The following is a 24,937-nucleotide window of genomic DNA, read 5'->3' as shown; positions in this document are numbered from 1 at the left end:
TTGGAAGGAACTCGCTGCTAGTCTAGTTATGCATCCGTTCACGTGATACTTGGTTCCTCTCTCGTATTTCTTCTTTTGACACAGTATTGACACCCTGCCCTTTACCAGTACGGGAATAATGCAGAAAGAAGGAGGGCACAGAATTTGAGCAACTACTGTGTATCAGCAATTTGTTATCAATTCTATGCTGTTAAGTAACTAAAAATAACCTTCTCTAAGGTAATGGTCAGAACATGCTGGAAAGTCAGACTCGCTTCGATTCTTCCCTCTGGCCATACCATCTGTATAGGTCAGTTACTGAAAGTTCCCTTTGGCTCAATTTCCTTCTTTGTGAGGTGGGAACACTGGGTTTGCTGTGAGAGCAAATAAAGATGAAGGTAAAGAGTGTAGTGTCTGGAGCTCCCTATTGCTCACTAAATTGCGACTATAGGGGATACTCTAGGGCTGGTGTAATTCTAAGGAACAAAAAAGAGGGAAGTTTTCAAGTTATGTATTTTTAAAAAGGGCACAGAACGCTTGCTTGTGGGTTAACTGTCAGATGAGTAAAACCACACCCATGTCACCCTAGCACTATTTTCTCCCAAAAATCCAAGAGGAAAATGTGGCTCTTCTTCCTGGCTATCTCAAGGAAGTGTTACATTGTAGATAAAGGGTGACCAGGAAAAAACATGTTGGAAACTACATGGTGGTGTAGACAGGTCCTATTTACATAGAGCTAAGTGGTCATCCTACTTCCAACACGTCCTCCTTCCTAGTTCTCCAAGCAGAGGGATGCACCGAGTTTCTATGAACTTCACCAGCATGTTCCTGTTCTATACTAAGAGACCTAGAAGGTACATGCCATCAATTCCCATCGTACAGATGAGAAAACTGAGGCTCCTAGGCAATACTCAATCAGGACATGCCCTCAATCAGGACATTTGGCTCTACTATGGTAAAGGCCAAATAGCTGGATGCTCTTCTTATTTCTTATTAGAAAAGAATTAAAGGCAAGAGGATAACACTCCAGATTTTATTAACACTCTAAATGCCACTGTCAAATTTTATAAAACTTGAAGGAAAAGTAGCCAAAACTTGTATGACAACTTAAGATGTTCCATCCTCAATTCAGATATAAGTATACGCAGAAATGTTAGAAAAGAATGAGGTACCACAAATACATTTTATTTTCACTAATCAAATGTCAAAACAATAGACTTTAATAAGAATACTACAGTGCAACTCTATTTTAAGCACACAGGGACACTAAACATTTGAACAAAACTTTGTTAAAATGATTGTTCTACAACACTAACCAATTTCAGCAGCTCTGAAATATTCACTGGTAGAAAGGGAGTATTTAATGAAGCAGGAGCTATCTAGAAGCTGCAAAGGCTAAGAAAATCATTGTTCTTCCAACAAGCTCAAACTTCTAACAGACTGTTTAATTTTAGAAACGTACAGAATAAGTTATTTTACAGTGTATCACACTCTTATATCACATAACTTTGTTCCTCAGCACAGATACTCAGTTTTGGCCAAATACTGATTTTGGCCAAAAAGTTTATTCAACACCCTTAGTTTTTTCCTTAAGAATCATTTTATTTCTGTTAATGCACGCAAGTAAAATTTCCAAGTTATTCATTCTGTAGGTGTGCCCTCAAGGAAACTCCAAAACTGACCAAATAAAATAACATATAATGGTTACAAAAGGTTTATGTTTTCTAGAGAGCAGAGAATTCACCCATCAAGTACCGTACTTTGGCTCATGTTTTCTTCCACCTGTGTCCATGGTAAAGTCAGAAATGTTTGCAGGATCACGTGCTGTTGGGCAGCCCAGATGGCTCAGCAATTTAGCACTGCCTTCAACCCAGAGGTTGTGATCCTAGAGACCCGGGATCGAGTCCCATGTCGGGACTCCCTGCATAGAGCCTGCTTCTCCCTCTGCCTGTGTCTCTGCCTCTCGCGCGCGCGCTCTTGTGTTTCTCACAAATAAATAAAGTCTTTAAAAAAAAAAAAAAAAAAAGATCATGTGCTGCTGCCACAGAGGGTTTGCTACCAGAGGTTAAGCTGTGTGACTTTATAGCAACCTGAGGAAATACACCTCAGAGTATCTGCTGGAAGGTTCTAAACAAGAAGCACCAAAATAGCAGGGAGCCCTTCCCAGTTTACACTCAGTCATACTGCCATATCTCTACCAGAACAGAGCCCCAGATCACACAGTGAGAAAGGAGGATGGATGGACAAACATAAGGATGGACGGACAGGTGAGATTTGAGCCACAGAAACAAAGTTTAAAAAGAAAAAAATCCTCCCCTCTGGCTACTAGTTTAAAAGTAAGTGGGGCGCCTGAGTGGCTCAGTGGTTGAGTGTCTGCCTTTGGCTCAGGTTGTGATCCCAGGGTCCTGGGATCGAGTCCCACATTGGGCCCCCTGCAGGGAGCCTGCTTCTCCCTACGCCTCTATGTCTCTCGTGAATAAATGAAATCTTTTTTTTTTTTTTTTTAAAAAGGAAGTTTGTACATATGCTTCATTCTTTCCCCTTGTAAGCAAAAGCAAAGGCTCTGAACTTGTTTTGTGCCAGATGGGCTATGGAGGACCCACTTGTCAAGTCCTTAAAGAGAACCCTGGAAAAGCCATCGCTATATTAACAGAACATCTTGCTCAACAGCACTCTGCTCCATTGTGCAATAAGTATACATAAGTAGTTACTCTACCCTCTGACCCTGAACTCAGGTTTTAAGTGTAAAATGCCAAAAGGAGGTCTTGAGAGTAGAATCTGTAGACCCAAACTCTTTGAGAGAGGCCAGTATTGCACTGCAATACCATGATCTAGTGCCTCACTATCCGCCAGGCTGGGTCTGTGCTCTGCATATGCACACGTGTCATCTGTACCTGGACAGATCCTTGGACTTTGAGCTTGAGCCTGGTTCTGTTACTTCACTTTACCTCAATTTCCTCAATTATAAAATGTGGGTAATAACACCTGACCTATCCACTCATTAGTGTGTCTTGAGAACCAATGTAAAAGGGAAGCTCGCATGTAAACAACACTACTTTTAAAATCATATGATGGGCAGGGGCGACTGAGTGGCTCAGCGGTTAAGCATCTGCCTTTGGCTCAGGGTGTGATCCTGGGGTCCTCGGATCAAGTCCCACATCAGGCTCCCTGCAGAGAAGCCTGCTTCTCCCTCTCCCGGTGTCTCTGCCTCTCTGTGTTTCTCATGAATAAATAAATAAAAATCTTAAAAAAAAAAAAAAAGAACATGATGGGTAATATAAATGGAAAGGAGAGGTCAGGATCAAATAGAAAGCTGTTAACCCTTCCCTAATTGAGTGTTAATCACCTTGTATCCCAGTGGCTTCTTCCTCCTGTCAAGCTTTTGTAGAGGGAAGATAATGGGCTGCAGAATTCCACAGACGTGTGTGTGACAGGAGCGCTAATACTTTCTATAAAGCCTTGGGCTAGTTACCTTAGCTCTCTGAGTCTTCATATTTCATCTGTACAACACAAATAAGGCCAATTTCAGAAATGCTGTCATAAGGTGGAAGCGAAGTATTAGCTGTAATGCACCCAGCATGATTTCTAGTGCACTGCAGACCCTCGTTAAACAAAGAGATTTACTGAACAGATACAGAAAATGACACGAAGATGAACACTTTGAAACTTGCTCTCTGGGCCAATGAAATATTTCAACACTTTTACATCAACACTCGAGAGCTGACATTCTCTACAGGAATACTCTTCATGGAAGGGTGGCAGTGATGCAAATGATCCCTTGTCCATCTGGAGCTCTCTGTTCTATCACCCAGAGGCATCACATCACAGCATGGAACAGAAAACCAAACTAATTTTTCACAAGTGTGATCTATTATACTAGAGAATGATTTCAAACTCTTATCAAGCAGCAACAACCATATACCTCCCAGAAATACTTTTAAGGTTCTGGCAAAATTTCTTTAATGTATGAAAAATCTATATGGCTCTAGAAGTAATGAGGAATCAAGGAAAGGGCAATAATGGATACCATTTATACTGGTCACCATGTTAGCGCTCTAGGTGCTTTCCTTCATTTATTTCTCAAAGTAACTACCCTGGAGATGGCCCTCTTGTTTTTCCAATGTTACAAACTGGGCTGGGGTTCAACAGGGTGAGAGGATCACCCAAGAACACAGCTTCACAGAGGCTGACCCTGGGTTCATGACTACTTGCCTGACTCAACACAAAATCTGCCCATCTCTCTACCAACTTCAATTCACAGAAAGCTATGACAAAAATCACAAAAAAGATACTCTAGGTAGACCAATCAATTGAAATGTGAGTTTCATTAATCAGAGAAGTATCATTTTACTGATTATGTGACTACAGGAGGAACTATTACACAGAGTTCCTTACAGTCTAACAGAGCATCTGCACAAATATCACTCGATTCTAACAAGCTGGTGACATAGGCCAACTGGGTATTATCCAAGGGATGAGAAACTCAGAATGGATAGGTGACTACCCACTTTTTTTTTCAAGTCACACAGGCTACTAAGTGGGGAAGCTTAGATTTTAACTAAGCTCTCTGTCCCTAAGTGGTTCCACTATACCATACTGTCTTCTCCTCAAGCTAAGGTATCTATTGCCCTTGTTATCTGCTCCGAACAGTAACTATCAACTATGTGACAAATAACCCCTGTTTCTTCACAGTGCATATGCCAGCCCCTCGGTTATAATTCCAGGAGGTAAGTATTCTTATCCTTATTTGTTTTTAAGCAGATATAGAATCTGAGGCTTAGAGAGGAAAGTTATTTAATGCATCCAAAGTAACAAAGCTACAGATGGCAGAGCCAAAATGCAAACTTTGGTTTGACTCCAAAGTCTGCCCACTTAGCCACCACCTGGAACTGCCTCTTGGTCTCAGCTCTTCCCCTCCCTCAAATGAGTGATCCAGGTTCCCAGACTGCTTATGTGTTGTGTGAGAGATGTCTGATAGCACCTGGCTCTCACATTCTCTTTCTGGATGACTGTGTGCAACACCCATCTAATGTCACCTCCCAGCCTTAGCTAAATGAAGAGCCTCAAGACTTGGGTTCTCTCCCTCTTCTACCCATCACTAACTAGGAGACCTCAAGGGCAGGGGGATGTTCAACTAACTTCTCTTCAAAGTGGGGGAGACAACTGTGCATCTACCTAAAAGCAAGGGTAGGCCTAAGTGTTCTGGATAACATTTCTCCTCAGGCAAGATTGGCAACATTTTGTTTAAGGTGAATTCTCAGGTCACAAATACAACCATATTCAAAATGCAAGATCAAACTATAAGCTAAAATAAAAGAGCAAGGAGTCAACAGAATCTCTCCATTCCATCACTGAACGCAGTGAAAATCAGTAATAATGGATTACAGAAAAGGGAGGCTGTCAGAAAAACATCCTGAAGAATTACTGCTGTCTCTTTGGATTCAGTATCAATTCAAGAGTTCTCTAAAGATATGGGTCTTATTTAAATAATCTTTCTACTTCCAAGCACAGCAGAATCGATTTTCACACAGAAGTGACTCCATTTATCAGAACAGATTATCAAAACAAGCCTCAGACACATAAACACAAACAGAACTTGGACCCTAAATGGCCACGTCTTCCTCCCCCATCTCCAAAAAAAACCAAAAACCAAACAACAACAACACCAGGGTAAGCAGCAAGGAAGGGAAACACCAGATTTATTTTGGGAGACATTTATTTTTTTTTAAAGATTTTTTATTTATTCATGATAGACATAGACATAGAGAGAGAAGCAGAGGGAGAAGCAGGCTCCATACAGGGAGCCCAATGCGTGACTTGATCCCCGGTCTCCAGGATCACGCCCCGGGGCCAAAGGCAGGCGCTAAACCGCTGAGCCACCCAGGGATCCCCATTTTGGGAGACATTTAAAAGGATTTAAATAAACTTGATTTTTCAGATAAGACTGCCATGCCAGTAGTTATTTTGTAAATGCAGAAATGTATGTAACCCTACCTGAATTTCATATTAACTGAAGATAGAATAAAATGAAATGGACCTATATGGAAAAACTTAATTTAAAAAAGGGGAGAAGAACACCCCAATCTAAAGATTTTAGTGAAGTATTAGATGGTGTCATACAGTGAAACAATTCATAGCTTTTCACAAACCACCCTGTGAGTCTCACAAGACAAAATTCTTGATCAGAAACACATATGCATAAACTTTTGCCTATAATTTTAAAGGCCAAAGACCCCTTGAAGTCTATTCTTGGGCCCCTTGTTCAGAATCCTCGGAGTAGAAGGAGCTCCGGACAGCTTTTCAGGTGACCTGGCTTTTGGTGCTGGGTGGGCCCCCTTGTCACTCTGATCCAATCACTGACTCTCTGGATCTCAGCTGCTCCTCATCTGTTAATGATGATCTTTCCTGACTCGATGGTGGAAATTCTAGCAAAGTCACAGTAAGACTGGGCAACCGTAAAATCACCTCCTTACCATCTTTTATTTGCTAATTTTTAATCTCCTACTGTGGTCCTCTACTTGAAGATTTCTCAAGTTGGCTTTCTTTCCCTTCACAAAAGGAGGTAAAGTGGCTTTTGCACATGGAACAGAGCTTGTACTATGAAGCAAGCCAAGAAAATCTTCTCTAAGAACAAACATTCTTGTTTCCTTAAAGCCACGTTGCAATAAGTCTTGTGACATCCTCACCGAGCATATAATAAAGCTGTTGTAATCACTTTATTTCCCCATTTGGATGACAATCCTTAACCAACATTGCTTCCCAGCAAAAACTCTAAGCTATAAGATCACTTTTAGAGGAACTCCCCAGGGTTACTTATAGAGTTAATTGTTTCAACTTCTGGAACAAGGCTTCTTGTCCTAATGCCCTGAGGCAAACAGCAGAAGGAATCTAATCACTGGCCAGATGGGAAGTAGAAGGAATGGAATAGATCACTCCCTGGAATACTGTCATAGGAGAGCTCAAGTGTCCAGAGCTCATTTGAGATGAAGAGAACCCCTCCTACTGTCATGGTATCTGTAGCACCCATTAAGAAAGTGTCTGAAAAGAACCTTCTGTCTGGCTTGACTAGAAAAGTTATAAACTGAGTAGGTGACTTGGAAACAACAAAGGACCTGTTTATGTAACAGCATATAGCATTACATTCTGAAATCTCTTCTTGGCCCTTACAGACCCCCCCCCCCATTCTTTCCCCACACACACCTACAAATGATAAAAATATATATATACACATATACATATACATATATATATATATAAAGCAACTAAATTAAGTCGAACATGAGCAAAAGATTGGAGACTTTGGGAATATCCACTTAACTTACAAGTGTCCCTCGATTACTAAAGAACATGAATCCCAGGGGGTTTATTCTTGTTCAGATTATATGGCCAATAAGATGTGGTGAACATAAAACAGTAAAAACTACGTATTAAACTAGAGAAACTGAAGTTTCCGCCTTTTATAAATATTCCAGTGAAAAGGGTCGGCGTTGTAATGCATTTCTTTCTCTATACAAGAAAAAAAGGACTCTTCAGATGTTTTGACTAACAACTTTTCTTCAAAGGACTCTATCTAAAGAGTCAGAATGCTAACAACTGAACACACAGACACTCAGGATTTCCTACTGCCCTGTTTCCAGGGCAACTCGGTTGCTTTCTGCTGCTACTCATATGAAGAGACCGCAGCTCTTGATTTTATTCATAGAAATTACATTCAGACCAAACCTGAGTGGTTCGGCATATTTTCTGCACATAATGATTACATTAAAATATTTGTTTCTAATTAACTCAAGTCTTGAAGACGTAATAGGAAAATGTATGGCAGAGAAAAACTTTTTTCTTGTACCAAACCAGGATAAGCTACATACATGGTAATGGAATGCTACTCCCACAGACAATACCTATTTTGAGTTTTCAGTAAAATGGAAGAGGCAAGGAGCAGTGAGGCAGGGAGAGAAGCTGGTACCAGGACTTACGTTTGTGTCTCTCAGACAATGAAGTAAGTGGTTAGCAGGAGCAAGCTTACAAGCCTCCAGCAGAAGGCAAGGCACAGAGCTGAGGTTTTAATTTGTGGCAAACTGGCACTAAGATGCCAAGTGGGCGGTGCCGCCATGAATCAGGGGGTGGGGCTAGTGATGAGGGGGAAGGACTGGGGAGAAGGAGCACTTACTGGGTTAGAAGCTGGTGCAGCTTGTGATAACCCCGCTCCAAGGCCAAGCTCACAGGTGTTGCTCCTTCCTGGTTGTGGATGCTGAGAGCCCCGCGGCCACCTGGCTTCTGCAATAGGAACCACGTCAACCTCAGCAGCCCCAGCCGCACAGCGAAATGCATCAGTGTTTCCCGGGGGCTGCCATCTGTACATGGAAGAGAAAGCCCAGTGAGAAGAACGTGAGAAAAACAAGCACACAAACAGAAAAACAAATGAGCACCACTGCCGCCAAGTACGTAAGATCCTGAAGTTAAACCACAGCACAGTGTGACAGTGGCGGGGTACAACCAGCTCTCCCATTAGGAGAGTACAAAGCTGGAACACAGTAGAAGCAAAGCCTCCAGAGAGAACCAAACCATTTCTATATTCTGATTTACTACATTTGTGCAATCCATTTATGTAGGCAGATTTATAAAGGGGAATTCACACATGTGTTTTTTTCCTTAAAGGAGAGAGAGAGTGAGAGAGAGAAATACAGCCTCACCACATGGGGACCCAAGGGGAATAGCTGCTGGGGCTTAGATGGGTGTATGGTAAAAGGTATAATTAAGGAAAAAATAACACCCAGGCAGGAGCTGGCTAAACACTAAGAACAGGTTCTGCTCGTTAAGTACACACAGGTCTTTTTATTCCCCCCACATTAAGGGCAAATCAAATTGCCGGCACTGCCAGCTTTTTTGTTTTGTTTAATGAAAGAAAGAAATGCATCTCCAGGCACATTAAGAAAGACTAATTTTAAGATAATATACTAGTAAGTTCAGAAAGAAAAACATGTTCTTGGGCTTATTTCACTTAAAGGGAAGGTTCCCGTTGGTACAGCGAGTCATGCTGAAAGTGGTGGAATGAGAAAGGGCTCTGGAATGAGACAAATCTGGGTTCGGATGTGGCCATTTATCATCTATGACTGGGCCTCATCCGTTCCTACCTCTCTGAGCTTCATTTCTTCATCTCTGGGTGAGGCACCTTCATCTAACAACCAGGGTGGCGAAACTCAGGGATGAAGACTGTGCGAGATCCTCACTAAGTGCCAGGTTCCCTCCCTTTCCCTGCTTTCTCCTTTGGTTGTTCACTAACCACCTCTCTCTTCCTCAGGCCTTCTCCTGTGATGACAGACCAACAGCCAGGGCAGGGCTGCAGTGCACAGCCTCAGAGGCCGGCCGTGGCTCACTTCCAGGGGCACCACTCAGACAACAGAATAGGAATGGTGCCCAGGAGCTATACCTGCCTTCCTCTCATTCTCCATGGCTTCCACAAGCCTCAATTTCTTCACTGGGCATTCCCAGACTTCTTGGACCCCAGGGCTTTCTCCTTACACCTAAGTCCTCTATGCTTCTTACATGACAGCAATTAATTAAGAACAAGTGCATCTTTGAACCTGTGATTTTACACCGAATCTCACTGCTTTCCAACGTCACGTATGTATCACTTTAGTCTCCCTATTGCTAACGTAAAATTTTCTTAGATGGAAAAGCTATCTTTCATATTTTTACATTTTTCCTACAGAACTATGCACACTGACTAATTCAAGAATTTATAGGGTGTTCAGCAGAGGCACGTGGCTGGAAAGAAATCAACACCCCAGAAGAAACCATGGCATGTGCAGGTACGTACTGTAATAATCAACACCTCAGAGCAGGTGGCAGGGCCAGACAAAAGGGCAAAAAGATCCTTCACAGATCAAATATCACCACCTGACTTGTGCCTTACAGTTGTTCACAAGCACTCCTTATCAAAACCAAAGAGCTAATAAGTCATCGACCAGGAACTATGTGACTTTTTAGAGACTGGTCAATTCCAGCCTTACTAGGTGACACCTCCTCAAAGCAGTTTTCTCTCCACCCTCACCCTTTCCAATCCTGATTTGAGTCAGCTTAGTATTTCCGAGTTCCAACAACAAAGCCATCCACCTGCTTAAAGCTGGCACCCTGATTCCTGCACCTGTATCCTCCTGAAATCATTCTAAGCAGCAGGTGCCACATGTACTTGCAGGTCACTCCCTTTCTGCAATCAACAGACAACAAAGAAGTGTAACGCAGGTCAAGACCCTAGAGGTGCCACACTCTGGGCTACGTATTTTGCATTAATGCTTCTCACACATTATCCTCAGTTTGCAGACAAAGACAGGTTAATAACTTACCCACAACAACAATCAGCAAGATTTGAAAATTCTTCTATCTAGAAACCATAGCTTCTCCATTAACTCCACTCCCTTTCTCTAAAAACCAAGCAATCATGCAAGGGAACTAATGTGGTTTACAAAGCACCTTTTAATGTTTTTCTCCAATAAATAAAAATTTTTGCCCAACTTATCTTTTGTTACTGTTTTTATTCCTTTTGTCTCAGTTTAAACTCTAGCACACCTACAATTTAGGACCAATTTCTGTTCTGTGGTCTCTATATTCTGTATTTTTTCCTCTCATGATCCTTTGTCTTTCTCCTCTGTATTTTGAAAGTTGCTTAACTTTGTTCTTCAGATTTCTAACTTCATTTCCTGTGATGTCAACTGAGTCCTTTGTCCCCAATTTGAATTTAATTATGCTGTGGGATTCTGGATGTCCCTGCATCATTTCAAGTAACTCCCTTACCATCTTTGCCCTCACTGTGATGGCTTTTTTGCAGATGTAATTAGAGCCCCTAATCAGTTGATTTAATAAGGAAGACTATCCTGGATAATCTGGATAGGTCTAACTGAATCAGCTGGAAAGCTTTGAAACTAGGACTGAGGTTTCCCTGGAGGATGGCCTGAGCCTGAGCTCATGGGACTCCATCCTGCTCCAGATCTCATCCTTTCCTGACTCACTGATGATGACAACTTTGGCTCATTTCAGTGGGCATGAGCTTGTGATCTTCTCTATTCCTGCCCTATGATTCTTGGACTTGCTTAACCAGCCTCCACAACCATGTAAACCATGCCCTGCAATAAATCTTAATGCAGATTTCTCCTGCTGGTCCTGACTCTCTGGTTGAAACCTGACTGAGGGGCTTCTGGCATATTAAATACTCCCTAAACTTATTTTTCTTCTGGTTGCTTCCTTCTCTAACTTCACAATAAGTCTGCCCTCTTTGAGCTTTTAAAGGACAAATGCAAACTCTCTTCTAAATTTTTCCTTGGCTCCTTAAAGAAAGTCCCTTAAAGTCTTCTATCTTAATATTCATCATACTTTTCTGTTCCCTTGAGGCTATACTTTATCTCATAGACCCTGTGTTGGTTGGCTGCCTTTCCCATTTAACCATGCTCAATTGAAAAATCTCTATGGAGGCTTGGTTTCCACCCATAGAAAAGATAGTAGAAAATGTCTTAAGTCCAGCTTGTTATCTATTTATGTGCTGGGAGCACCTCCCACACCTATTCCCTCTGATCTGCAGAGAAAGCTGATGTACCTTGCCTAGCAGGCATTCAACCACAATGAGTATGCTAGATGGCTGCAACTTTTCCAAAGTGTCAGATTTGTGACAAAGTAAAATGTCCTAAATTCTGTGAACAATATAGCAATCAAAGACTTTTTCCTTCCCCATCAATCCACCTAAATGCCCTCGCTCATAGTTAACTCTTTGAATCTATATATATGAGACTCCTAAATCACCATTCTTTCTACTGTGGCAAAATGGGTCTTAGATAAAGCTACAGTCCCACATGATGCAGGGAAAAAACTGTGGACCAGTGTGAGCAAGGGGCTTGTAGAAAAATGGTAACTGTAGCCTTGTTATAGAATCAAAGTCTGAGAGGCAACAAAACCTTCTGAAGCTAAAGTCCTGCCATGACAAGGAACTGCTTCTGCTTGTCCTGGAGTCAACAGAGATTAATCCTATGGCCAAGAAAAAAAATCCCTAGTGGTCTTTTTATATTTTACTATTTTATTTCCTTTCAGCTATGATAGCTGAAAAAAGATGCAAATGTTAGTGAGTGTAGCTAAGGAAATAGTTCCACAGGAGGGGTGCAGGAACTAAAACAGCAAACAGTTAAGGCTGAGGTTCTAGTAACCAATACCCGATATACAGAACTGAGAACACCCTGTTTTTGGTGCAGTCTTTCTGATCCTGCTCCACCCAAATTTCTCCCTGTGGGGAGGATTCCCACCCCAAAAGACGATCAGATCTTTTCATTCAGTCCTACAATACCATAAGTCAGAAGGAAGATCTCCCCTAGGATGTCTCTCCTCCACCCTTTTCTTCAGAGCTAGTGGACCCGCCCTTGCCACCCTAGAGAGTTCCTTGCGAGGAAACCATCTCAGCTCACCACTTTCACGCATCACTGAGGCTCTGGGGAGTCAAGACAAGGAAGTGAGACTTGGCCACTCACAAGGAAGATGTTTGCCCCACCATTCACCCTCTGCCCAGATGCATCCTTACCACTTGCATTTAAAGCAGAACTAAGGCCACAAGTACAGTGTAGAAGCTGCTTCATGTAACTAGGGCTGGAAGGACTAGATGCACAAACGCCCTCTTGCTCGTGGCTTAAAGTGAAGAGCAACTTTATAAATAAGTAAAAGCAAAAACAAAACGGTTTCGTTCTGCTTCAAAGAACTATTCTTTCTAGTAGCCTTCTATAGGACATGTCAGTGTCCCTCCTAGAGCTCATTGATGTTCTGTCTCCAGTAGGTTACTGAAGAGTGGCCAAGGTATATTCAAAACAAAACAGCTTACACACCAGTACGCAAACACTCTCCCAATAAGTCTTCCTCCCTTTTATAGATAAAGAATCTGGGAAACAGAGATGTACTTTGTACAAACTCTTGCAATGAAGCTAGGCTGTAAACAAGTGGAGCCCACTGCCTATGCCCCTCCCATATTACAGTATCAAATCTACACCAAGAATTCTCAAAGTTATATTCATGCCTGCTGTGTAGGGAGACCAAGGCTATGGAAATAATATATAATTTGTTTCAAATAGGCGCATATATGCACTTGTTCCTGAGGAGAAATCTTAAGCTATTTTCAAAGGAGTCACTGACCTGAAAAAAGTTAAAAAGCACTGCATCTAAACAAAGAGCAGGAGGATTAACCACACATCTTACATGATCCTGTTGTGCAAATATCAGCCTGGGACACCTGTAAATATCCCAGCTTTCAATAGCAAGCAGTCCTGTTATATAACAGGGTGCCCTGTTTACCTGTCTCATTATCCTAAGCAACAAGCCTGCTCCGTACCTTCTTCCTTTAGGTACCTTTGCAACTCACTGAGGTGAGCAAAATGTTCCTTTACACTAGTCCCTTAATAGCAAGCAAGCACCTCTTAACTGATGCTATGCTGCCCTTAAAGTACCCAGTGCATGTAGATTCTAATCCACAATTAATGGAGGAACTTATGTTGCAGAATGCCAATCTGGCACTGAAATCAGATTCCTGATCCCAGCTGTTGAGTTCAAGGTAGGTCTATAGAGTTCCTTGCATGCATTTCACCTTGCAAAGTATACATACCTAACTTGTTCAATTTCTTTCACTCTTTTAATTATTTGTAATTTATGTACAATAAAATTCACGTGGGGGAGGGGGGAAGCGTCCTGTGAGTCAGAACGCACGTGTAGATTCTTATAACCACCACCACCAAGACATAAAAAGCACTCCAATATCCAAAATATTCCCTCAAGGCAGCCCTTTGCAGTCAGACTCCTAGGCCCTGGCAACTACTCATCTTTTTTCTTTTCCTATAATCTTGCCCTTTTCAGACTATCTAGAACCATATACTAAGTAACCTCTGGAAATGGACTCCTTTTACTTAGCAAAATGCATCTAGGTTGTTGCATTTGGACCCCTAATAATTTGTCCCTTTCATTATTTTTAAATTTTATTACAACTCCCGTTTTTTTTTTTTTTTTATTGCTGAATAGTGTTTCATTGTATGGATATATCACTACTGGTTTATATATTCACCCAATGAGGGAGATCTGCATTATTTGCAATGCTGCTATAGATATCTGTGCAAAGATTTTTTGAGTAAAGAGAAGTTTTCCTTTCTCTAAGCTAAAGAGCCAAATGTGGAATTGCTGGGTCATAGAATAAAAACTGCCCAACTGTCTTCCAGGATGGCTGTATCATTCTGCAATTCCCCTAGCAATATATGGGATGTTGTTCTGTGGCCTTGCCGGACCCTGGAATTCTTGATTTTATCCTAATAGGTGGGTAATGGTACCTTACTGTGGTTTTAATGCACTTCCCTAAATGTTCAAACCTTTGATTTAGCCTTTGCTAGTACTGCTTGAGCAATTCTGTTCAAAAGAAACTGAAGAAGCACATGGCAAGTCCACAAAAATTTCAAAGCTGGCCAGTTCCCCCATGAAAGACAAGGAAGCTAAGGACCAGGGAGGGGAAGTGACATGCCCAAGGTTTCAGACCTGTGCTTCTTCTAACAGTTCTTTTTAATCATGGTAATATGAACAAACAATCCAACTCCTCTGCCTTCTTTAAATAAGACAAAAACAATAAAAACAACATAAACCCCCCAAAAAAACTAATGCAATCCCATCTTGATGCTATTTGTAAATGGTAGCCAGAATTATCATTCCCATACCAATACAGAAGAGTAGGGGCTAGAGGTATAAAGCCCCAACATGAAGATTTCTGAAAAGGTGCTCATGACCTATATGATGGCAAATATTCTGACCTTTAGATTTTAGCAGTGCAGAGGTTCCTTGGATGCTACAGTCATTAGGAAAAAAAAAAAAAAAAGGATAAAAGTTTTTTCCTTGATTGGATTTGAGAGTCCACATTGTCTTTTTTATTTTTCTGAGCAGAACTGCACCAGTAGTTTGCTGCAGCTAGCAGGGACACCTTTCCTGCAATCAATCATAGGATTTAAGAGAAGTAAAGCTGGCAAATACCTCTTTAGCATTCTTCCACGGATGAAGTCTGGAGAGCAAGCATTGAGCATGCCCCTGACCCAGTCCCCTCTAGGCGTTCCTCCTCAGGATCTGCTCACAGGCAGAGAAGGTGACCATGGGTCTGCTCTCCCTACAGGATACCATAACCAGAGTGGGATAGCCACTGAAGGGCATTTCTCTGACTGTCCAGCTCTTTCTAGGATAAAGCAAGAAGAGGAGCAAACCCTCTAAGCAGATGCAGCATCAGTAGCCCAACAAGCTGTCATCTGTAGCAAACATTTTGACCTCCATCTGCTTAACTGCTAAACCTTTCCATTTGATTTAAACTCAGCAGGGAAAGAGGACATTATTTATTGGACCCCAAGCATACACTGTTTCATTTAAATATATATATAAAATCATGAAGTCTAGTAGATACTCATCTGCTACAGGAAGGATTATGTAGGAAAACCCCTGTCTGAGTAGAGGAACACACACAGTTACTACACCAGTGCTTTTTCTAAAAGTGGAGCCCTTGCACCCAAAAGCATAAGATACCTAGGAATAAACCTAACCAAAGAGGTAAAAGATCTATACCCTAAAAACTATAGAACACTTCTGAAAGAAATTGAGGAAGACACAAAGAGATGGAAAAATATTCCATGCTCATGGATTGGCAGAATTAATATTGTAAAAATGTCAATGTTACCCAGGCCAATTTATACGTTTAATGCAATCCCTATCAAAATACCATGGACTTTCTTCAGAGAGTTAGAACAAATTATTTTAAGATTTGTGTGGAATCAGAAAAGACCCTGAATAGCCAGGGGAATTTTAAAAAAGAAAACCATAGCTGGGGGCATCACAATGCCAGATTTCAGGTTGTACTACAAAGCTGTGGTCATCAAGACAGTGTGGTACTGGCACAAAAACAGACACATAGATCAATGGAACAGAATAGAGAACCCAGAAGTGGACCCTGAAATGTACGGTCATCTAATATTCGATAAAGGAGGAAAGACTATCCATTGGAAGAAAGACAGTCTCTTCAATAAATGGTGCTGGGAAAATTGGACATCCACATGCAGAAGAATGAAACTGGACCACTCTCTTTCACCATACACAAAGATAAACTCAAAATGGATGAGAGATCTAAATGTGAGACAAGATTCCATCAAAATCCTAGAGGAGAACACAGGCAACACCCTTTTTGAACTTGGCCACAGTAACTTCTTGCAAGATACATCCACGAAGGCAAAAGAAACAAAAGCAAAAATGAAGTATTGGGACTTCATCAAGATAAGAAGCTTTTGCACAGCAAAGGATACAGTCAACAAAACTAAAAGACAACCTACAGAATGGGAGAAGATATTTGCAAATGACATATCAGATAAAGGGCTAGTTTCCCAAATCTATAAAGAACTTATTAAACTCAACACCAAAGAAACAAACAATCCAATCATGAAATGGGCAAAAGACATGAAGAGAAATCTCACAGAGGAAGACATGGACATGGCCAACAAGCACATGAGAAAATGCTCTGCATCACTTGCCATCAGGGAAATACAAATCAAAACCACAATGAGATACCACCTCACACCAGTGAGAATGGGGAAAATTAACAAGGCAGGAAACAACAAATGTTGGAGAGGATGCGGAGAAAAGGGAACCCTCTTACACTGTTGGTGGGAATGTGAACTGGTGCAGCCACTCTGGAAAACTGTGTGGAGGTTCCTCAAAGAGTTAAAAATAGACCTGCCCTACGACCCAGCAATTGCACTGTTGGGGATTTACCCCAAAGATTCAGATGCAATGAAACGTCGGGACACCTGCACCCCGATGTTTCTATCAGCAATGGCCACAATAGCCAAACTGTGGAAGGAGCCTCGGTGTCCATCGAAAGATGAATGGATAAAGAAGATGTGGTTTATGTATACAATGGAATATTACTCAGCAATTAGAAACGACAAATACCCACCATTTGCTTCAACGTGGATGGAACTGGAGGGTATTATGCTGAGTGAAATAAGTCAATCGGAGAAGGACAAACAGTGTATGTTTTCATTCATTTGGGGAATATGAATAATAGTGAAAGGGAATATAAAGGAAGGGAAAAGAAATGTTGGGAAATATCAGGAAGGGAGACAGAACATAAAGACTCCTAACTCGGGGAAACGAACTAAGGGTGGTGGAAGGGGAGGAGGGCGGGTGTTGGAGGGGAATGGGTGACGGGCACTGAGGTGGACACTTGACGGGATGAGCACTGGGTGTTTTTCTGTATGTTGGTAAATTGAACACCAATAAAAGTTAATTAAAAATAAAAATAAAAAATAAAATAAAATAAAATAAAATAAATAAAAAATAAAAATTAAAATAAATAAATAAATAAATAAAAGTGGAGCCTTTCCTTCAATTAACTCTTATATGGAGAGCTAGCAGATAAAATAAGTTTAAGAGTGGCACTGCTTTGGTTAAAGAAGTGTGGGGTTTCTCAGAGCCCAGGGAGCTCTGGTACTCCCCCTCCCCCCGGCCTCAATGCCCCATCTGTTTTTTCCTCTAATTCCATGGAGTCTCTAGAAAACTTCAGGATACCATAATGAAAGCCAGGTCTTTGATAATAAAATACCAAAAGAATGACAAAAAATTACTCTGCTAATGTCCTCACGAGGAAGGGTTGCTTTCTGTGCCTGGGAGAAGCAGCAAGAACCCCTGACCTGCAGCAAGGTGATGTGTGCACCACTCTCTGCTATAAGCAGGAACTGATAACAGCCACAGTAAGCTCCTGTTTAGGACATTTCACGGCAAAAAACAGGCTTAACAGCTCAGCTGAAGAACCGAGAATGGATGCCACCAGGCTGCTCTGCTCCAGTAGCTGCGAGATTTATCCAGCCACTGTGAAAGGCCTGAAGACAATGATTGTACAGAAGCGGCCCCACTGAAAAACTTAAGTACTCCAAACTTGTTCTCTCTGTGGCTCACTGAAGTGCTTACCATGCAAAGTCTGATCTGTCCCCAACACATTCCACTCTGCCGGCAGCTTCAGGTGCCTGAATGCCAGGGCAACCTTCTCATCAAGGGAATTCACATCCCCAGATGGGGGTCCCGACCGGTCAAGAAATCGGGTGAAGTTCAGAGCCTGCTGATTCCCAGCACTGGTCGCTAGGAACTGGGCTGCATCATATGCCTCATCCTGGATGAACTGGAAGTCTTCTTCAGCCACCACAAATACTGGAAGGCCCTCCTTGGACGCACAGAGCAGCACCTTCACCGTCTCACAGCAGTCATGACCTAAACAAAACACACGGAAAAAAGAAAACAGTATTAGAGCCCTCCCACTAGGAGGAGGACCATGTCAGAGCCCTCTTGCTGAGATGGGGACCTGTCAGAGCCCTGGGGGTGGGGGTGGGGGGGACACGACACTGTATCAGAGCCCTCCCACTGGGAGGAGGACCATGTCAGAGGCCTCCTGCTGGAAGGAAGAGAGTATTAGAGTCCTCCTGCTGGAAGGAAGACACTAATGGGTCCTCTCTGTTCTTCTTACACAGTACACAAGTTCTCCTTCCTAAAAGAAACCCCTCCTCCCTCTGCTCTGACAGCAATCCAAACTTTTTTAAACTTCATTTCCAGCTCTTTTTGTAAACTATTATTTGCAAGTACGAATTAGTTCCCTTACTGCCAGCAAACTACTTTGTACCCCAAATGTATTTCCTATAGCTAATGTTTGGCACTGAACAGTCTCTGAAGATCTCAGGATGTACTGAATTACAGCCGTTCAACTCAAACAGAGAACGAAAGCCCAAGGACCTTATAAGGTCTACCAAGTCTGATACCAACTGAAGTGAACTACATCTGGAAACCCAAGAGGGAGAAAGCCACACAGACTGGTTAATATAAAAGGAATTACAGGGATCCCTGGGTGGCGCAGCGGTTTGGCGCCTGCCTTTGGCCCAGGGCGCGATCCTGGAGACCCGGGATCGAATCCCACGTCAGGCTCCCGGTGCATGGAGCCTGCTTCTCCCTCCGCCTGTGTCTCTGCCTCTCTCTCTCTCTCTCTCTGTGACTATCATAAATAAATAGAGAATTAAAAAAAAAAGTTTCTCCTTTAAAAAAAAAAAAAAAAAAGGAATTACAGATTCTGCAGCACTTGGCTCTATTATCACCACAATTCAACAGATCAAACAATTAAACATTTTGAAAAGCACAAAACTACTTGATTTTATTTCATCATTATTAGCAATTCAAGGCCTACAAAACAACTTCCGCTGTCAGATACACGTTCTTTCCTGTAATGGAATGACATCAACGAAATTGCCTGATTCACACAGGGATGACACAATGCTGTGGGCAGATGTCCAGTGGGGGGGCGGGGGGGAGGACAGGGGGAGCGAGCATGCTGAGATAAGTGCCCACTGTACAGATGGGCAGACCTCACGAGCTGCAACATACACTCCACCCCAGAGGGCTCAAACCAGTAAAATTGACACTGTTTCCATGGCTAAGGTCTTCCTGGAGACCAGACTCTGCTCAATTTCTAGCCTCACAGAACTAAGTATGTATGACATGGAGAATCTAGTCATTGAAACACAGTTTTCCCTCAACTTCCCAACACTGATATCAACCGACTAGAAGTACACTCCTAATATCATTCTTCCAAAAAATGTCTTTATGATGAGAAAAACAAAGTAAAATGGAGTCGGGTGTTTCTGCTGTGTGAGTGATGCCATCTTGTGCACTGCCTGATTAACGGCAGGCCCCTGCACCCTCCTCCCTCCTGTACGCAGAGACTGCTTGTCCATAGTGAGAGTGAGGCCAAGTCCTCTATGCTTCCATAGATCTCACTTTCCGTACTACAGCCACAAGCCAGGAGAGGCTTCACACATGTACAGAACAAAGTAAGCTTCCTGCTGCCTTTGAAAGAGAAAACAGTAATTGTTTTTCCCATGCGAACAATGAAAGTAATAAGTAAATTGATTTTCCACAATGATTCTCCAGAGGCCTCTTTAACCCCATTACCCTCGTGACAGAAGAACCCTCTCACTGTTGCATAACTTTAGGGTGGTTACAAGTGTTTACTGACCCAGCACCTTCTATATACCAAGCACTGGACACGTCGCTTTCTCTTTATAACAAATTTTATGAGGTATATACTACCCTCGTGTTACAGATGACAAAACTGAGATTTCAGGAAATAATATGTCCAGGGCTACACAGATATAACAAAGCAGAATCCATTATTCAAATTCAAGTCTGAGGCCAAAGGACCATGGCCTATTACATCATGATGCAAAGGCTCTGTCCCTGCCTGCAAGGAGCCTAATACACAATTGACAGGCCAGTGTGACTACCGAGCAAGAGTAACAGGTTCATTAACCACTGAGATCAGCCTCCATATAAACATGTAACTCCATCAGGTTTACCTCCCGCCTTCCAAGTTGAATTCTTTCTATAAAGGCTGTAGGGAATGGGAGCCTCCTCTGTCTGGTGCATGTGTGCACCCACATACGTATTTCAATTCAATATGTATGTTGAATTTATATATTTAACATATGAAATGAAATTAGGGGGAAAATCAATCTTTCTTGCAGGACAGCCAGCCTTATTATATAAAACAATAATGTCAATAGAAACAAATCAACTGATTCAGGTAGTAGGTTTAGAGATTTTTCTGACAGAAAGTGTTTCCTTTAAAACTGTTCTGAAATGGGTCACCTGGGTGGCTCAGTCTGTTAAACGTCTGCCTTTAGCTCAGGTCATGATCCCAGGGTCGTGGGATGGAGCCCCACATTGGGCTCCCTGCTCAGCATGGAGCCTGCCTCTCCCTCTCCCTCTGCCCCCCCCCCACTTGTTCATGCATGCTCTCTCAAGTAAATAAATAAAATAAAATCTTAAGGAAAAAAAAGACCACTTAAAAAAAATTGTTCTGTAACATCCAATAGCTAGATATGCACCAAGCCCAGAGCACTGTGATCACAAGGATGAGAGTCTCAGCCCTCTGTTTCAGCCCTCCAGAGGTTTATAGTCTACAGGGAGGAAATCAAACAAGTTACAGAGAACTGCAAAGGTAGTCAAAATGAGATGTGTTCTAGAAGAAACTCAAATAGTGTAACTGGTGGGAGAGAAGGACAACATTTCACAAGTGAGTAAGAGCAGGAAGACTTCACAGAGGAGGTGGCCACTCAGGCACCCTACTCCCAGCTCTGCAATCCCTGGGGTTCTTCACTGCAACCCTCAGAACTCAGACGCATGGTGCCTATCCTTCCTTACCTAACACACACGTATATAATACTTGCGATGTGCTAGGTCTGTTCTCCATTCCAAATAGTGGTTCATGTGCTCCTCCTATGCAGTAGATCCTATTGTTATATCCATTTACCAGATGCAGAGCCTAACCAACAAAAATATGAAGTAATTTGCCCACAGTGGTCAGCTCCTAGGTGGCAGAATTAGAACTTGAGCTCACTTCCTTGCTCTAGAATCTGCTCTTTCTCCCAAGATTTATGGGTACAAGAGACCTGAAGAAGAATTAATAGGTTAATGGAAGAATCACCAGGGAATGAATAAAAACATGGTATTCAAACCCTGGCTGTTAGTTAGACTCTTACACCGTTCAACCCCAGGTCTCCTCTGAGCCTCAACTTCTTCATTTATAGCATGAGGGAGGGATCCCTGGGTGGCGCAGCGGTTTGGCGCCTGCGTTTGGCCCAGGGCACGATCCTGGAGACCCGGGATCGAATCCCACGTCAGGCTCCTGTGTGGGAGCCTCTCTCTCCCTCTGCCTGTGTCTCTGCCTCTCTCTCTCTCTCTCTCTCTCTCTCTCTCTCTCTGTGTGACTATCATAAATTAAAAAATAAATAAAAAAAATTATAGCATGAGGGAGCGGCCCTGACAGGCCCCGGCATTTCTCCAGAGGTCAAAGCCTGTGGGTGTTAGCAGGCAGAAGCTGGACCAGGAGAGAAAATTAGCAAGACATTCCAAGAAAGGAGAATAGTTTAAAAAACAAAAAATGGAAGTAGAAGGTAAGTTCAAGGGATGGAAAACTACAGTTTCAGGAGGATATTAACTTCGTTACATCTGGATGATTAGTGACAGCAGTGGGTTCAAACCTATTTTACTTCTTAGCTATGTGGCCCGAGGTAAGGGACAACACCTCTAACCCTGTTAAATCTCAACAGTCTTCTGGTCCCTTAAGTGAAGAGCCAGAATTAGGAAGAATCTTCTCAAATTCTTTAATACCCTCACCCAAGACAATATCACACCTAGCCTCGATTCATTTCCAGTGAAATAAGACAGAGAGTGACGGTAATGTATTTTAGTCACAAGAATAATTTTAAAGAACAGTGTGGTTCTCATTCGTGAATCTAACCAATAATTACAGCATAGCATTACAAGCCTTAAGCCTGTGCAAAGGTAAGAAATCCAAAAGCTTGAGCCACAAAGGGAGTCACAAAGCCACTAATAGTAAATACCATCCACCGCCCTATAAAAACTTTCTGTATAGACAAGTTCACACCATATTCCAGATCTTCAGCTTCATCACTCACAGAGGGGTGCATGAGTGCAAAATGCCACAGTGAAGCACCACCACCTTACTTAAACCTGCAAAGTGTAGGAGTAAGTGTCTGCATGGAAATCTATCCAGCTAGGATAGAGTGAAGACGAAGGGGAGAGAAACAGAACATGGTTCAGGAGTGTGTGTGTGTGTGTGTGTGTGTGTGTGTACTTGTGCAAGCTACGTGTGTTTATTAGCAGCCTAAGCATGCCTATCTCTTTTTGCTGCTTTAGCAGAAGAAAATTAGCAAGAATTGGCAGAATTAGAAGGTGTTAGAAGGTGGATGGTGCAAGGTGGTAGGTGGAGGGTGAACTGTCCGCTCTGTGTATACATTTTTGCGTAAAATAAAACTATCAGACGAGGCAGAATGTCAGAAAAGGCCATGAAACAGAAACCCAGGAGCAGCTATCCGATTGTGTGTGTGACATTTTTCGCTTCAGATATAAATTCACAATCTGAAGGAGAGACTATGAATCATCCTAAGTAAAATGTGCCACAAGTCGGGAATTTGTTAGGTATGATTACAGCCTTCTTTTTCAAAAGAAACACCGAGGAATAAAAGATGACTGAAGGAGTGAGTGTGTCCTGGACGAGCTTTAAGAACTCCGAGTACACTGAAAGAGCTACTACCGCTCAAAAACAGAGTGCCTCAGCCCGCTGTCTGGAAATCAGTGCATGGGGCTGCCAGTGCTACTCTCTCACACTAGTGCTTTCTATTATGCTCAAGACTATTTTTTAATCCCTATAACCTTTCAGATAAAGCAGTTAGGGAGGACAAAAACCAATATGTTAAAAAACAAAAGTTATGGGATGCCTGGGTAGCTCAGCAGTTGAGCCTTTAGCTCAGGGCATGATCCCAGTTCAGGGATCAGGTCCCACACTGGGCTGCCTGTGAGGAGCCTGCTTCTTCCTCTGCCTGCGTCTCTGCCTCTCTGTGTCTCTCATGAATAAATTCTTTTTTGAAAAAAGTTATATAATATGGACCCAGTAACAAACCCACTGCATACACACACACAAAAAACATCTTATTGCCAAAAATTAGGTCTAGAGACAGTTCTAGATGAGCTCTCCAGGGGCCATTAGCCTTAAAACTGCCTTTGTATACACAAAATGCAAGGTATTAACGATGCCCACACATATACTCAAAATACACGGAAACCACAACGTGTGTGATATCATCACCCCAATTCAACCTCTTCTTATGTAAAAACAGAAGCTGCAATGGAAAGAAGAGTAGCAGGGTTTTCAGCTAGTGCCATGACGCTTCTCCTTCCACTCTATCTCCTGGTAATGAAGGAAAATAAGAATCATGAGTCTTTTTAAAAAGGGAAGTTCAGAAAACTTTACTGAGCTTCTTCTGAAGGCAGCGGCCCCAGAAAATTGAGACAGGGGAAGAAGAGAGACAAACCAGTAAATATGGCTGAAGTGTCAATTCCATTCCTGAAACGGCCTGAATCAACCCATGATCAGGTCAAGTTCTTTTACAACAGAAGCATAAAGTAAATTAGGGGGTGGGGGAGACCCACTCCTGGCTAAGTGTGGGGCCTAAAGGATGAGGGCAACTCACTGAGGAGTCAGGAAATAGCAGGTGTGCTCTCCACCCTCCACAGCAGACAGGCTAGGTCACCCTGAACCAGTCACCCTGCCCGGAAGCCCAACACCACCTACCCTAAGACAGGCATCAAAAACCGGTAGCTAGTATTATCTTTTTTTTTTAAAGCTATTAAAATATTTCTGTTTAAGGGGTGCCTGGGTAGTCAGTCAGTTGAACATTTGACTCAATTTTGGCTCAGGTCATGATCTCACGGACCATGATCTTGAACCCCACATCGGGCTCCACGCTGGGCAAAGAGCCTGTTTAAGATTCTTTCCCCACCCCCCTCCCTCTCTAAAAATAAAATTTAAAAAATAATAAACTTAAAATGATCCTGTTTAGGTCACTCAAGGAAAAGAGATTCTCAATACTCTACAAAGAGCTTCTGTGGCAAGACCCAGTTGAGCTCGGAGCTAAAAGTTGCCTTTGGCACTGCAGAACTGAAAAGATAAAGAGAAGGGAATGGAAATGCAGAATAAATAAAAACACAACAAAAAGCACCTAGCTGAGAAGCAACAATGTTAATTAACTGCTAATGCTCCTCTTAAAAGCATCTAATTCCAACCTTTTTTAAGTAGACAAGTCAGGAGGTATTTGTGCTCATTAAGTTGGAGAGCTTTTCTGTAGGCTCCTTATCACTGTATAAAGCACCCGTACCCATGGAAACGAAATACTGCTACAGATAAACAACTCTGTTGAAGCATGACCCAAGAATTACTTCATTTCCTATTAAGCTAAAAGTGGCACACATCCCATCCGGGCCTTCTCTTTTGAGGATGAAACAATGGGACTTTGTTTGACCAACTATCCAA

The 24,937-nt window shown here is 42.3% G+C and overlaps 1 protein-coding gene across 10 annotated transcripts in view; it reads right to left on the bottom strand.

Moving 5' to 3' along the window:
* Positions 1–24,937, bottom strand: part of AKAP13 (A-kinase anchoring protein 13) — a 325,195-nt gene that overhangs the window by 169,435 nt on the left and 130,823 nt on the right. For 9 of the 10 annotated variants that reach the window (XM_041751826.1, XM_041751825.1, XM_041751827.1 and 6 more), the window contains 2 exons: positions 17,974–18,270; positions 8,147–8,330 (listed from right to left, as the gene is read on the bottom strand). In XM_041751826.1, the coding sequence (XP_041607760.1) occupies positions 8,147–8,330; positions 17,974–18,270 (481 nt within the window). Of the gene's footprint in view, positions 1–7,952; positions 8,096–8,146; positions 8,331–17,973; positions 18,271–24,937 lie in introns of those variants that run through there. The other variant, XM_041751835.1, reaches the window with a different exon arrangement.

This window comes from Vulpes lagopus, chromosome 4 (assembly GCF_018345385.1).
Source record: "Vulpes lagopus strain Blue_001 chromosome 4, ASM1834538v1, whole genome shotgun sequence".
Lineage (NCBI taxonomy): Eukaryota > Metazoa > Chordata > Mammalia > Carnivora > Canidae > Vulpes > Vulpes lagopus.
The sequence above is the reverse complement of the archived record's forward strand: the minus strand, read 5'-3'. Positions and strand labels throughout refer to the sequence as shown.